The following is a 15,317-nucleotide window of genomic DNA, read 5'->3' as shown; positions in this document are numbered from 1 at the left end:
GCTTGAATAGGTGCATATTCTGGAAGAACTAGAACACTTTCTGTGCTGATTATTGTGTGTAGCTGCTCTATAGGACTCCACAACGCAATAATTATGGGTTCTGTTCAAGGTTACTTCCCCAGAGGGAGTTTTTCCTAACTTGCTTGCAAAATGCTTGATCATGTGGGGTTCAGTTGGTTTCTCTGAAAACTGAAAACACAATTTCATGGGTATGCCCACATTTGTAGAATCCCACCACCATTTCAACTTGCATATGGGAATCTTTGTGTCTGTCGCCCCCCAGTGGCCACAAAAGCAACTGTCTACCACAATGCAGGAAAAGTGAACAATCATCATCTTGAAGTCTCTTCAAACTTCTACGCGGAGACGTGAAGCCACCGAAAGCTATGTCGTGATGTACGTATCTACCCGGAAGTAAATCTCTCTCTTTCGAGAGATTAAGCGCGAACGCGCAGCACGCCCCCGTGTTGCGCTCCAAACACACACGCACGCCCACACGCATCCCATCCACCTGAGCTCAGAGAGAACATGACGGTCCTGTTAACGAGAACACTGTTCACGGCGCTGAAGGGTCGGTTTGGCAACCGTTTGTCCAGGGTAGGCATTCAAATAAATGTACAGATACCTGTGAAATAAGCAAAGCTTACATTTTTAGCACTTGTTGCCGTCCATTTAACGACGAGTTACGACGGTAACTAAAGTGGATTAACGGTTAGTGGGCTCACCAAGCTAGCCTCTTTGATGTTGCTCTCCTGTTGTTGAACTTTATATTATTTCGGGATAAAGTCAACGTTTGGAATTTTGACTGCCTCTTATGCCAGAAACGAGTTGTTGTTGTAAATGTATCCTCACCAAAGTTCTCAATTATTCAAAGCATCTGCAATGTACCTTTGGACGTCACTCAAAAGCTACTCAGAAAAGGAAAAAAGCTAATCGAACACATCTTTAAAACTCGATTATCAAAACTTAACATTGCACACAAAATACATATGCCATTTGCCGGTTATATGGAAACATAAAGTAACTGTAATTGGTTTAGTGTAATCCAAGAAATAACCTGTAGCACTGTAAGCTAGTAATAGTAAACATATACATATGTAATGGTAATGGTAATGGTAATGGTAATGGTTTTATTTCATTTGAACATGCATCAGATTACAATTGAGTGCATCCCATAATCAGTTCCCAGTTCCACATGTCCAAAAGGAGTAGGAAGAAGCAAAACTTATTAAATCCTACCCCTCCATCTGGTACTTTTACAATCAGTAACTGTTACATTTGTTCACTTCCTGCTTTCCTAATATAGTTTAAGTTTAGTTATTACTTTTTATGTATTTTGTCACAGACCAAAGTACAAGGTGATATGACCATACAGTGACATAATGGGTACCATAGCAACTGTCAATATAGTGATATATATATAGCACATCATGACTGGTTCAAGACTCTTCATCCTTATCCATCCGTATTTAGCAAACATCAACTGCTATAGTAGAGTAGTTAGCAAAGGAGCCTATCCTAGCTTCCTATAGGAAAATAAATAAGCCTTGATATAACGTAGAGTAGTCAGTGCACAGCTTGCAAAATTAAACCTTTTTATATATACTGTAACTTTGATTCAATCATCTTATTGAGACATAGGTAACAAATAAAAACCTTGTTTCTTGTTGGTTACTCTGTAAATACACAATGCTTTCTGGTAATATGTGTGCTGAAGCCAAGTGGCAGCAGTATTGAGTTGTGGACTTCTATAGAGCAGCTACACACAATAACCAGCACAGAAAGGATTCTAGTTTTTCCAGAATATGCACCTATTCGGCATATGTCTATATGTGCCCTGCCTGGGCGACCAGTCCAGGGTGTACCCCCTCCTCTTTTTTTCAGAGCCTCTCTCTTTCTGTAGGTGTGTGGATCAGCTCTATACCACCGGAGACTCAACTCCACTTACCCTGTGAGAAACGCACACACAAGACAGTCTTAAGTTGACCGACCTGATTTTCACAATTTTGCACATCTCCAGTGAAGCATAAACATCACCCCCCCACCAGCATGTCTTTGTTTTTTCCCATTACTGTGTTCGAAAGTTGTGATGTTGTCTTCTTTGTTTTGTCCTCCATCATAAATCCATTATTTCTCCATCCAGACACGCCAGATGATTGTGAGTATGTCTAATGAGTGTGTATTATATATATAAGTAATAAGTAATACAAGTAATACATTCGAGTCAGACAGCGTGGGTCCGTGTGTGTATTCTAGCCCCCACCTGCACGATACGGAGGCAGGCACACTGTGACATTGATTCCTGGGGACGGCATCGGGCCAGAGTTGGCTAACCACGTGCAGGAGGTTTTTCGGTGAGATCATCTAAAATTCATTCATTCATTAATTTTCTACCGCTTATCCTCACAAGGGTCGCCAAGGTTGCTGGAGCCTATCCCAGTGTGTCTTCGGGCGAGAGGCGGGTTACACCCTGGACTGGTGGCCAGCCAATCACAGCGCACATATAGACAAACAACCATTCACACTCACATACATACCTATGGACAATTTGGAGCACCCGGAGAAAACCCACGCATGCACGGGGAGAACATGCAAACTCCACACAGAGATGGCCGAAGATGGAATTGAACTCTGTCTCCTAGCTGTGAGGCCTGCACGCTAACCACTCAAACGCTGTGCAGCCCCTAATCTAAATGAATCAATATAATAATGCTTGCGCAATAATCCATATCCTCTACTAATGTGATATATTTTATTTACAAATGTGCACTTTATTCATAACAGGTTCTGTTGTGTTCCGGTGGACTTTGAAGTTGTTCATGTGGACTCGTCTATGGCCTCGGAGGATGACATCAACAACGCCATAATGGCAATCAGGCGCAATGGAGTGGCGCTAAAAGGTAAATGATTTTAATTGAGTGGTATCACATCTGCAAAATAATGGGCTAAGCAGGATTTCTTAAAATAAGACATTATTCTTAAGCTTTAAAACAAAGATGACAGGAGTGTGGCAGCCATCTTATTTACGTACATGTGCAACAGTGGAGGAGCGGTTAGCGCGCAGGTGTCACAGCTAGGAGACCCGAGTTCAATTCCATTATAGGATTTAAGTGTGCAATAATCAGTGCGTACATTTGGACACCCCAACAGAAAAATGACATCAGTATTTAGATCCTCTGGATAGGCTGCACGGCGGTCGAGTGGTTAGCACGCAAACCTCACAGCTAGGAGACCCGAGTTCAATCCCACCCTCGGCCATCTCTGTGTGGAGTTTGCATGTTCTCCGGGTACTCCGGTTTCCTCCCACATTCCAAAAACATGCTAGGTTATTTGGCGACTCCAAATTGTCCATAGGTATGAATGTGAGTGTGAATGGTTGTTTGTCTATATGTGCTCTCAAAGACAACTGGGATAGGCTCCAGCACCCCTTATGAGGATAAGCGGTAGAATGAATGAATGCCACAGTGGATCAAGATGTGAGCATCGCGGCCATGCACAAATACGAGGCATTTTTGTCATGCAAATGCATAACTTTTTTGAACGTATAATGTTTTGAAAAGCCAAACTTACCTAAGTGGCCCCAGGAACAAACCGGAACTATGTTCCTCATCACCAAAATCTGACCAGAACTAGGCTCATGCGAGGAAGTGGGGTAAGTCACTAATGATGAACTACACCCTTTAAGTGTTCCGACTAGAAATGACCCAGTTGTCCAGTTGTTTAACTGTATGTGAATTTTTTTTTCCAGGTAATCTTGAGACCAACCACAACTTACCACCTTCCTACATATCCAGAAACAACCTGCTCCGGTGAGTCTGAATATACTTAGAACAAAACTCAGACTTCATACTGTATCTTGAATGAAATGATCCCAAATAAACAGCCTTTTTGTTGATGTTTTAGGCTACAAATGTCATTGTGACTAAAAGTAGGCTCTGTATGTTTAAACACTGCTTCGGTCTGTATATCACACTTGTTGCAGAACCACTTTAGATCTATATGCCAATGTGATGCACTGTCAAACTCTGACGGGGGTGCCAACACGACATCACAACGTGGACATACTCATCATCAGGGAGAACACGGAAGGAGAGTACAGCAGCCTAGAGCATGAGGTACGCCGCTATTTGTCGTTTTCTCCAATCTGTCCAATCAAGCGTCTACACTTTTGTCCGTATTCATGCAGAATGTCCCCGGAGTGGTAGAATGTCTCAAGATCATCACCAGGAGCAAATCTTTGCGCATTGCCGACTACGCCTTCAGAACGGCTCGTGAGAAAGGGCGGAGACGAGTGACAGCTGTGCACAAAGCCAACATCATGTCAGTGTTTGTGTGTGCACGCCTTTAAGAATCTCGTATGTTTGGATTTCTCACTTTGTGTTTGGAGCAGGAAGTTGGGTGATGGCCTCTTCCTGGAGTGCTGTCAGGAGGTGGCCGGCGGATACCCTGAAATAACATTTGACAGCATGATTGTGGACAACACTACCATGCAGGTAAATGTGCGGTGAAAACCCAAACCGCATCTTCAAATTGGAACGCGTGTTTGTGTTCGCCGTAGCTTGTTTCCAGGCCCCAGCAATTCGATGTCATGGTCATGCCCAATCTGTATGGGAACGTGGTGAGCAACATATGCGCCGGACTGGTCGGCGGACCAGGTCTCGTGCCTGGAGCCAACTATGGCGAGGACTATGCCGTGTTTGAGTCGGTGAGTCAATCAGAACCTCAGTTTTAAACATTGTACCCCTCCATCCTGTTGAACGGAACAGTGAAGTAGGAGTCTATCCCAGCTGACGATCACTGCTACTGTCAGGAAAGGCGCTTAATACAAAGTGTAAAAAAAAAAGTTGACAAAAAGAAAAGCACAACAACAAAAAACACCAGTAACAGTACTACGAAATAATAATACTAATACTAAACACAAAACACTGCTAGCATGAAGATAACAACAAACATTGACGTGAACTGCATCGTCATACCTGATCCCAGCTTCCAAAACTCTGAAGTCTTACAGCAAAGCCTGCTACTTAGCACCGTCTTCTTCAACTGCTTTGAATAGGATGGCCAAACACTGACAAAATTTCTGACAAAAAGATAAAAAAGGAAGTGCGAGCAGCCGGGAGAGACTTGCTATGGCCTCGGTCGGCTAAGGAACTGTAGACCATTGTCAGCCAATCTCTTCTGTTTCATCTTGGGTAGTATCGAATGCGTTAAGTTTGGCAAATTTACATAAATATCGAGCAGTGTGAAACTGTTTGCAGGTTTTATCCCCGACCCCACCATCAAACTTGCGGACAGATACATAATGGAGAGGAGCAGGACCAGAGACAGCTGGTAAAGACATAATGAAAGAGGAGCATAGCAGACGAGACCAAATGTAAACAGTATCTCAATGAGCGCAAACAGAGGAGGAACAGAAAACATGATGTCAAATAAACCTCACAAGCTAAGAGCGTACAGTATGTAAACACACAAAGTCCCATCCATTACACCATTTCTATAAATATATATTGCTGTTAATGAGAAAATGCAGTAATTCCAGTCCATCACGTCAACGGTAAAATATGGTGGTGGTAGTGTGATGGTCTGGGGCTGTTTTTATATTTAAAGACTTGCTGTGGTAAATAAAACCAGGAATTCTGCTGTCTACAAAAAATAAAATCTTGAAGGAGAATGTCCGACCATCTTTTTCTGACCTCAAGCCGAAACCAACTTGGGTTCTGCAGCAGGACAATGATCCAAACAATGATCCACCTCTGAATGGCTTGAGAAAAACCAAATGAAGACTTTGGAGTCAGTCCTGATCCTGAGTCTTATTGAGATTTTGACCTTTTTCTGTAGCCCTTTTCTATCTGAATGGAGGAATATCAGCACTTTCCATCAACCGTAATATTTACCTGTATCTTCCTGACCCAGGGCACCAGGAACACTGGGAAGAGCATCGCCCATTGCAACATAGCCAACCCAACGGCCATGCTGCTGGCCTCTTGTTTGCTGCTGGATCACCTGGAGCTCCACTCATATGCCAGCATGATCCGCAGAGCCATCCTCTCCACCTTGACTGAGATTCGGGTATGGCCTCACACACACACACACACACACACATCAAATATTATATAAGAACGTGCCATACAGTTGGGATGTTTTATTGTCCTAGCTTCACACGAAGGACCTGGGAGGCCAAGGCTCCACCTCTGAAGTGGTCCAGTTCATCATGAATACCATTCAGAGCTCTGGACCGCTCACAGTGAGCATGTAGAACACGGCCAAAGATAAAAACATCCTCTGCTCCCCCCCCTTACTGTTTTTGTGTGTCCAGCCGAGTCCTTCGTGTAACTTCAACGGTTCAAACTTCAAAAGTTGGCCATAAATTTGGGCACCTTTGTTTTTTTTATTGATTTGAATACCTTTAATACTAATTATTGGAACACAAAAGGAGGATCTACTAAATATTGATGTTATTTTATTCTTGGGGTGCCCAAATTTAGGCACCAGACTACTACTAGTTTAAGTAATTATTGCACACTTTCTGTAAATCCTGTAAACTTAATTTCACTTCTCATCTATCCCTGTATTGGTCTGCTGTATGATATATTTAACTGCAATGGCTGATCCCAACAACCAGTCATTTATAAAGGAAAATCTTGAAAATTATCATGGGTGCCCAATTTTTCTTACTACAGTATATACACACTCACACACACACACTGTAATATGCAATGCTGCTTCTGTCCACCAGAGGGAGACTGAAATCCCTGCACCCATTCATTCATTCATTCATTTTCTACCACTTATCCTCATGAGGGTCACGGGGGGTGCTGGAGCCTATCCCAGCTGTCTTCGGACGAGAGGCGGGGTACACCCTTGACTGGTGGCCAGTCAATCACAAGGCACATATAGACAAACAACCATTCACACTCACATTCATACCTATGGACAATTTGGAGTCGCTAATTAACCTAGCATGTTTTTGGAATGTGGGAGGAAACCGGAGTACCCGGAAAAAACCCACGCATGCACGGGGAGAACATGCAAACTCCACACAGACATGGCCGAGGGTGGAATTGAACTCGGGTCTCCTAGCCGTGAGGCCTGCATGCTAACCACTTGAAAAAAATATATATTTTATATATATATATATATTTTATTCATTATCTCCCTTTGGAACGTTAAGTTGCAGAGTGATGATTTTAGCATGCTTTGTAAGATGACATTATGAGTCAGACTATTATGTTGAATAATGACCTCCTGTGAGTTCCAATGGGTTGACAAGTTTGTCGTGACTTTTTTCATACGTAGCTCATGATTGACTACTCCTGTCAAAGAAAGACCAACGTAAAGAATGTCATTTGCTGGGAATTCCTCTGTAGAACATTGGTGTTGGTTATTCTGTCTTGTTTTCTGTCTTCTGCCTTGTTTAAAATATGTCATAGACCAGGGGTTCTTAACCTTTTTGACGTCGAGGCCTGATTTTTTTATTAAATAGAAACATTGTATAAATTTAATGTTCTGCTCAGTTTGGAGAGACAATGAATCAGAGATTTTGTAATCTGGTCGTTTTGAAGCAACGGTCCCGTGGCCTGGACCTGAACCCCCGGGGGGTTCAGTTTGACATGACAAATGTTCACATGTCCCAAAGTGTAACAGAAGCGCTTGTACTGTTTAGCAGCGTCGTGTGTGAATGTGTGTTTTTGTGTGCATGTTTATGGTTGCTCTGCAGGCCCCTCGCTAATTAGAGAGCTTTCTCCAAATGAGACGGGCGCAAATTGAGAGAAAGCCAAGAGATTAACCGTCAAGGGAAAGAGAAAAGTTCCAAAAGGCGGAATGGATGGAGGCAAGGTAGATTAGGTAGATTAGGACGGCGTGAGTGAAAAGGGTGTGATTTACCGTCTAAGAAGAAGGGGACGGAGTGGAAAGAGAGTGGACGATGGGGCGTCAGGAGGGAACAGCATGGGCTGGCCGAGGTCACCATCAGTCATAATCAAGAAGAACACACACACACACACACAGCATGGTGCAGCCGGTGTGTGTATCAGATCAGGTTGTCCCGGCTCCCTTACGCTTGCTTCCCAGGACGCTGGTGAGTCTTTCTTGCTTACTTTTAAAAATGAATATTAAGATTGAGATATTCCTACTTTAGCACATTTTTTAAAAGCACAATCACGTTTAGAAACAAAGCTGTATTGATTATTTCAATGGGCGGAACCATTTTAAGGAATCAGCAGTCGAGACGTGCATCGTTACTCGGAAATCCATATACACACCAGCTGGGTGAACACTGCGTGTTTTATATGTTGATGTTGCGCAACACTGCTCCCAGTCATTGTGACAGCAATCAAATAGGAAAATATAGTGTGCTCTAAAAGCAATGTTTACAGTCCACAACACACATAATCGCAGAGGCATGCGGAGAGGGCCCCTCATGTGGCACGATCTAAATGGACACGTCCCAAAAATAAGGTCACGGCTGTTTGAATCGTCTCTCAACATTACACCCTAACTGGAAGATAGTAAAAGTACACAGAATGCCGTTGGACATACAGTAGAGTTCAGGAATTCTTAGTATTTACTGACAAAAGTTCCTCTGTTTCACATTCGTGGAAGTCTTACTGGGGGAGGGGGGGCATCATGTGTGGGAATAAACCAACAGGAATATATTGGAATCGATCCAAATCCACAATGTCTGTCAGTGCAGTGTATGTTACCGAGAGAGGCTGCTAGAGGGCGCTAGAATTCAAATGTTTGACCCGCCCCCCTCTTCCTGCTTTATGTATGTAAACTACTGACTGATGTGACACGTGGTGAATTGTAGCTACTAATGTTAGCTATCAATGGATGCAGTGGTGCACAGTCTGGGCCAGCAAAGTCTTCTCTGCTGGCCTAAACACTGACCTGCATTTACAACTGAATTCTGTTTTTTTTTTAAATCATAATTTGTATTAATTATTGTTATTCCCAACGATATTATTATCTCCATTTTGTAGTGTGTCTCTTCAGAGCAGCACAACCAAGAGCTTCTAGTCTTCTTCTTCTTTCTCTTTGGGCTTTCCCCTTCAGGGGTCGCCACAGCAACTCAATCTCCTTCATCCAACCCTGTCTTCTGGAACTGTCTCTCTCACACCAACTAACCTCACGTCCTCCACTACCTTCACTAGATCCGTAAACCTCCTCGCCTCCTACCTAAACGCAGCATCCTTCTACCAATATATTCACTATCTCTCCTCTGGACATGTCCCAACCATCTCAGTCTGGCCTAAAGGACTTTATCTCCAAGGCCTCTAACATGTAATGTCCCTCTGATGTACTCCTTCCTGATCCTATCCATCCTGGTCACTCCCAGTGAGAACCTCAGCATCCTCATTGTTCATTCATTCATTCATTTTCTACCGCTTTTTCCTCACGAGGGTTGCGGGGGGTGCTGGAGCCTATCCCAGCTGTCTTCGGGCAAGAGGCGGGGCACATATAGACAAACAACCATTCACACTCACATTCATACCGATGGACAATTTGGAGTGGCCAATTAACCTAGCATGTTTTTGGAATGTGGGAGGAAACCGGAGTACCCGGAGAAAACCCACGCATGCACGGGGAGAACATGCCGAGGGTGGAATCGAACCCTGGTCCTCCTCGCTGTGAGGTCTGCGCGCTAACCACTCGACCGGGCTGTTTTCAGATTCACCTCACAAAGCCAGCCAGCAGGCCCACAGTAATCCAAGCAGTAATTTTTCGTCCTCTGGTTGATGTCTGAAAGCCTATTCCTTCTCCAAAGTTCCCAATGCCCTTGAACGCATCATCACGTAACAATGTCATTGTCAAAATGTTAGATTGATACCTCCTCCCTCCCAGTCAGCATGTTAGTCTCCACGGCAACAGACTCCTCACCGTCCTACGAGCGCTCGGTGGTCTACGTGACCCCCCCGGCGAGCGGCACCGCCAACGACACTCAGTGGCAACGTGATACCCTGCTGGCAGCGGCTGAGGTGATGGTGCTGGCCGTCATCCTGGTTCTAGCGTTACTTGGCAACGGCCTGGTGCTGGTGGTGCTGCTGAGGAGGAGACATCATCACAACCCGCTCCATCAGTTCATGCTCAACCTCTGCCTGGCTGACCTGGTGGTGGCGCTGTTCCAGGTGACGAAAATGTCTGCTTTCGCCTTCGTATCCTTTTCATTCATTCATTTTATACCGCTTTTTGCTGGAGCCTATCCCAGCTGTCTTCGGGCGAGAGGCGGGGTACACCCTGGACTGGTGGCCAGCCAATCACAGGGCACATATAGACAAACAACCATTCACACTCACATTCATACCTATGGACAATTTGGAGTCACAAAGGTGATTAATCATGATTAGTTAATTTAAAAACTGATTAATCTGATAAAATTTGACATCTTTTGACAGCACTAGTTTTTTCTTCCATAATACCATGACCATAATACCATTCATTCATTCATTCATTTTCTTATTCTCACGAGGGTCGCGGGGGGGGGGGGGTGCTGGAGCCTATCCCAGCTGTCTTCGGGTGAGAGGCGGGGTACACCCCCGACTAGTGGCCAGCCAATCACAGGGCCCATATAGACAAACAACCATTCACACTCACATTCATACCTATGGACAATTTGGAGTCACAAAGGTGATTAATCATGATTAGTTCATTTAAAAACCGATTAATCTGATCAAATTTTTTTACATCTTTTGACAGCCCTAGTTTTTTCTTCCATAATACCATTCATTCATTCATTTTCTTATTCTCACGAGGGTCGCGAGTGTGCTGGAGCCTATCCCAGCTGTCTTCGGGTGAGAGGCGGGGTACACCCCCGACTAGTGGCCAGCCAATCACAGGGCCCATATAGACAAACAACCATTCACACTCACATTCATACCTATGGACAATTTGGAGTCACAAAGGTGATTAATCATGATTAGTTCATTTAAAAACCGATTAATCTGATCAAATTTTTTTACATCTTTTGACAGCCCTAGTTTTTTCTTCCATAATACCATTCATTCATTCATTTTCTTATTCTCACGAGGGTCGCGAGTGTGCTGGAGCCTATCCCAGCTGTCTTTGGGTGAGAGGCGGGGTACACCCTGGACTGGTGGCCAGCCAATCACAGGGCACATATAGACAAACAACCATTCACACTAACATTCATACCTATGGACAATTTGGAGTCGCTAATTAACCTAGCATGTTTTTGGAATGTGGGAGGAAACCGGAGTACCCGGAGAAAACCCACGCATGCACGGGGAGAACATGCAAACTCCACACAGAGGGTGGAATTGAACCCTGGTCTCCTAGCTGTGAGGTCTGCGCACTAACCACTCGACCCCCGTGCCGCCCGCTTTCATATCCTAACAGATGGATTTGACAGTGCCTTTAATTATCTACTAGAGCAATTAATACCTGAGTCGCGTTTGGGGTGGCCAAGGGTGGCCACGTCTGGCCACCCACCGCAAAGCTCTGCCCTGAACACGAACCAAACCAATACATGATCTCAATCTCCATTTCCCTTCCTTCCCCACTGGAGGTGTTGCCCCAGCTCGTTTGGGACGCCAAGGGACGCTTTCCTGGCCCAGACGTCTTGTGTCGCCTGGTCAAATACCTTCAAGTCCTGGGAATGTTCGCCTCCTCCTACATGATCGTTGCCATGACAATGGATCGCCATTATGCCATCTGCTGCCCCTTGCTGGCGCATCGCAGCTGGGCGACCCATCGATGGAACACCTTCATACTGCTAGCATGGGGGCTGGCACTGCTTCTCAGTCTGCCACAGGTAGGAATCTATCAGTCATGACTTGACAGCCCAGGTGACGTACCTGTCCTCCATCTTTGTGTCCAGGTTTTCATCTTCTCTCGCTCAGAAGTGGCACCCGGGGTCTATGAATGCTGGGGCACCTTTGCTGAATCCTGGGGCCTCAAGGCCTACGTGACGTGGATGACCCTGGCGGTCTTCATCATCCCTGTCCTCATCATCACTGTGTGTCAGGTATACAGATAACGCGTTTGACGTGTGTCGTAACCGGCTAGCATGTGCTAGCATGAATTAACATGAGCTAACATCAGCATTCCCAGATAGCATCAGCATTTGAGAGCAAATATGACATAAACGAGGAAAATACAGTATAGTAGTCTTTCTATGTAGAGTGGGAAAAAGTTATATGGTGCATTCAGGGACCATCAATCAAAGGACAAGATACACGTGCAAAAACTAGACTTTTATTATTACAACTGAAAGTTTCCTGGTGGTTGGGGGTCGGCTGTTTTTAAGGATCTACTGCAAAAATTCCATAGAGAACCTCCATAGTACAACTAGAGCACTTTGTTGTTTTTAGGGAACAAAATATATAACTAGAACTAGGGCTGCACGGTGGACGAGTGGTTAGCACACAGGCCTCACAGCTAGGAAACCCGAGTTCAATTCCACCTTCGGGCATCTCTGTGTGGAGTTTGCATGTTCTCCCCGTGCATGCGTGGGTTTTCTCCGGGTACTCCGGTTTCCTCCCACATTCCAAAAACATGCTAGGTTAATTAGCCACTCCAAATTGTCCATAGGTATGAATGTGAGTGTGAATGGTTGTTTGTCTATATGTGCCCTGTGATTGGCTGGCCACCAGTCCAGGGTGTACCCCACCTCTCACCCCAAGACAGCTGGGATAGGCTCCAGCACCCCCGCGACCCTCATGAGAATAAGAAAATGATTGAATGAATGGTATTATGGTCAAACTATGGCTGTCAAAAGATATAAAATTTTATCAGATTAATCACAGTTTTTAAATTAACTAATCATGATTAATCACCTTTGTGACTCCAAGTTGTCCATAGGTATGAATGTGAGTGTGAATGGTTGTTTGTCTATATGTGCCCTGTGATTGGCTGGCCACCAGTCCAGGGTGTACCCCGCCTCTTGTCCGAAGACAGCTGGGATAGGCTCCAGCACCCCCGCGACCCTCGTGAGAATAAGCGGTAGAATGCGGAAATGAATGAATGAATAAGTACTATAACTTGTATACAAGTAGATCCTATAGTATATACTATATATCCTACTGTAGATACTATAACTAATAACTTGTAATACACAGGTGCGAATCTTCATGGAGATCCATAACAATCTTTACCTGAAGTCGGAGCATCGCTTGTCCCCTTCTTCGTCCGTACCTCCATCCAGAAGAGACAGCCAGAGGGGAGGAGTCGGTAGACGAACATCCTGTCTCTCTCCGCCAATCATATTGAACAACAGCCATCCCGCCAGCATCACTTCCCATTGTGGCGTCCATACTGAAATGGATGTACACACGGGTAACAGGCACATGTGGACACAAGGGTTGTTTTGTTTTTGTTCCTCCATCTTTTTATTGTTTCTTCATGTTGCAGCCGAGCTTCAACTTGATGTTCTACCTGAGCCTGCGACGCTCCCCACCGTCTCTGCTTCTCCAAAGGTCAAATCTTCCTCCCAGAAAGGAGGATGCGAGGCGACAGCCGCCATGTCCAAGACGGTGAAGATGACTTTGGTCATAGTGGTCATCTACTCGCTCTGCTGGGCCCCCTTCTTCAGTGTTCAGCTGTGGGCAGCGTGGGACCCCGATCCACCTCAAAGTGGTGCTTTTTTAAGAGTATTTTCATCATCTTTTTTATGAGTCATGTGACAGCTTCATTGAGGGTTGTGACCCGTGTGTGCAGGAGCACTGTTCACCTTGCTCATGCTGCTGGCCAGCCTCAACTCGTGCACCAATCCCTGGATCTACTCCGCCTTCTCCAGCAGCATCTCCCCAGAGCTCCGTCTTCTGCTGCTGTGTCGCACGGACACACAACGCAGAGGCTCCCTGCCGAACGACTCCACGGCCACACACACGTCCAACTACTGACGAGTGCACACAAACGCATCACAGAGAAACATGCACTACTATATATATATATACATATATATTACCATACCGTACAGACAGAAGAGAAGAAACGTACACTTTGTTTGGAAAACCTTTAATTCTTTCCGTCACTCATCATGAAATCTCCCACATTGGCTTACAGTCAGTGTGACATAGCGTGAAATATCGGTCATTTTGATGGAAAAAAAACGCAAGCAAACTATCAACCCTCCTGTATCATATCCCAAAATATATGATGCTCAAAATAGGACGTAATGCACATTTGAATGGTTAATACTGCATTGCTATAGAATAATAATAATAATAATAATAATAATAAAGGGTTTAGTATGTGCTTTAGAGAAGAGAAAACACTTTGCTAGTTTTGGTATTTGAGACTTTTATTGTAATGCGGTCGTCCCTCATTTATAGCGGCTGATTGGTTCCTGACGCCACCGCAATAAATTATTTCTGTGATGCTAATAAATTGAATATTTTCATAGACTTTCTAAATATGTTTTTTTAACATTACTAGAGCCCTGTAGAGATGGAATAGAACACTTCTAATCATTATTTCATCCCTGTTTGCGACACAGTGCGCAGCGGGACGGCAAGCTAGCACAGAGGTCAGCTACCTTTAGCATCAGAGCCATTTTGCCTCTTCCATTAAGAAAAGAAAAATATTTTTTAAAAGTCTGGAGCTGCAAAACAAAAAAAAAAGTTAAAAAGTTACCTGTTATAAGAAAATTCTAGGTAATTTGTTTAAAATGGAAAATAACATTTCTAATCGGGAGAATAGATGCTATGATATTTTCATGAACGGTTTGTTTCATGTAAAAAAGACAAAGTAATGTACCACTTCCACACACAATAGGAGGATAACCTTTTTTTTTTTTTTTCACTGGCTGGCTGTAGTGTAATGCGACATTACCAATAATATACCATAGTCTACCACAAAAAAAAAAGATAAATTTCTGCAACAAAACCCTATAGAGCGATGGAACGATAATCAAACCGCGATATTTTGAGGGACGACTGTAAAACAGCCGGGCTATGTGTCATTAAAAACAAAAAAAAATCTTAAAAAGAAAAGGCTTGCGTTTAGGTTAATAAAAAAAAAACAGACAAAATGACTGCTGGTAAAACGCTCCTCCCAAGTTTCGTGCTTCATATATGAACAACAACTGTAATGGATGGAAATGTTAAAACAACACACACACACACACACACACACTTTGATCACACATTTACAGCCGATTGTCAGCATCCAATGAGCTAATACACTTTGTAACTCATCACACTTTTAAAAATGTCTAACATCTAACAACTGTGGAAAAACGTATCTGTGATAGTGGGTCCTATTTTGGCAGCACAGCTGGTTGGATAGAAAGAAACACACACACACACACACACACACACACACACACACACACACACACACACAGTAATGTCACCATT

The 15,317-nt window shown here is 44.1% G+C and overlaps 2 protein-coding genes across 6 annotated transcripts; both read left to right on the top strand.

Moving 5' to 3' along the window:
- Window positions 1-460: 460 nt before the first annotated feature.
- Window positions 461-6,405, top strand: LOC131104834 (isocitrate dehydrogenase [NAD] subunit gamma, mitochondrial-like). 2 transcript variants are annotated; one of them, XM_058052391.1, is made up of 12 exons: window positions 461-597; window positions 1,904-1,951; window positions 2,144-2,158; window positions 2,257-2,354; window positions 2,785-2,900; window positions 3,749-3,809; window positions 3,983-4,115; window positions 4,187-4,320; window positions 4,391-4,493; window positions 4,559-4,705; window positions 5,914-6,069; window positions 6,155-6,405. In XM_058052391.1, the coding sequence occupies exons 1-12, from the start codon at window positions 529-531 to the stop codon at window positions 6,254-6,256; spliced, it is 1,182 nt and encodes a 393-aa protein (XP_057908374.1). In that variant the 5' UTR covers window positions 461-528; the 3' UTR covers window positions 6,257-6,405. The 2 variants fall into 2 exon arrangements, with proteins under 2 accessions (XP_057908374.1, XP_057908375.1); XM_058052392.1 differs by lacking the exon at window positions 461-597 and adding an exon at window positions 636-711.
- An 855-nt stretch (window positions 6,406-7,260) lies between these two features.
- avpr2ab (arginine vasopressin receptor 2a, duplicate b) lies at window positions 7,261-15,105 on the top strand. Of its 4 annotated transcripts, XM_058051055.1 has the most exons (7): window positions 7,265-8,077; window positions 9,844-10,127; window positions 11,525-11,770; window positions 11,837-11,983; window positions 13,077-13,293; window positions 13,369-13,593; window positions 13,675-15,105. In XM_058051055.1, exons 1-7 carry the CDS (start codon window positions 7,948-7,950, stop codon window positions 13,857-13,859), a joined length of 1,434 nt encoding a protein of 477 aa, XP_057907038.1. In that variant the 5' UTR covers window positions 7,265-7,947; the 3' UTR covers window positions 13,860-15,105. The 4 variants fall into 4 exon arrangements, with proteins under 4 accessions (XP_057907037.1, XP_057907036.1, XP_057907039.1 ...); XM_058051054.1 differs by having other exon boundaries at window positions 7,261-8,077; window positions 9,822-10,127; window positions 13,077-13,593; XM_058051053.1 differs by having other exon boundaries at window positions 7,262-8,077; window positions 13,077-13,593.
- The last annotated feature ends 212 nt before the right edge of the window (window positions 15,106-15,317 follow it).

The sequence above is a fragment of the Doryrhamphus excisus genome, chromosome 16 (assembly GCF_030265055.1).
Source record: "Doryrhamphus excisus isolate RoL2022-K1 chromosome 16, RoL_Dexc_1.0, whole genome shotgun sequence".
NCBI lineage: Eukaryota > Metazoa > Chordata > Actinopteri > Syngnathiformes > Syngnathidae > Doryrhamphus > Doryrhamphus excisus.
The sequence above is the reverse complement of the archived record's forward strand: the minus strand, read 5'-3'. Positions and strand labels throughout refer to the sequence as shown.

Coding starts and splice junctions, on each gene's coding strand:
- LOC131104834 (XM_058052391.1), top strand. CDS start 529: ATGACGGTCCTGTTAACGAGAACACTGTTCACGGCGCTGAAGGGTCGG. Junction 4,116..4,186: donor ACAGCAGCCTAGAGCATGAG/GTACGCCGCTAT, acceptor GTATTCATGCAG/AATGTCCCCGGAGTGGTAGA. Junction 4,706..5,913: donor ACTATGCCGTGTTTGAGTCG/GTGAGTCAATCA, acceptor TTCCTGACCCAG/GGCACCAGGAACACTGGGAA.
- avpr2ab (XM_058051053.1), top strand. CDS start 7,948: ATGGGCTGGCCGAGGTCACCATCAGTCATAATCAAGAAGAACACACAC. Junction 11,771..11,836: donor TGCTTCTCAGTCTGCCACAG/GTAGGAATCTAT, acceptor CTTTGTGTCCAG/GTTTTCATCTTCTCTCGCTC. Junction 11,984..13,076: donor TCATCATCACTGTGTGTCAG/GTATACAGATAA, acceptor TGTAATACACAG/GTGCGAATCTTCATGGAGAT.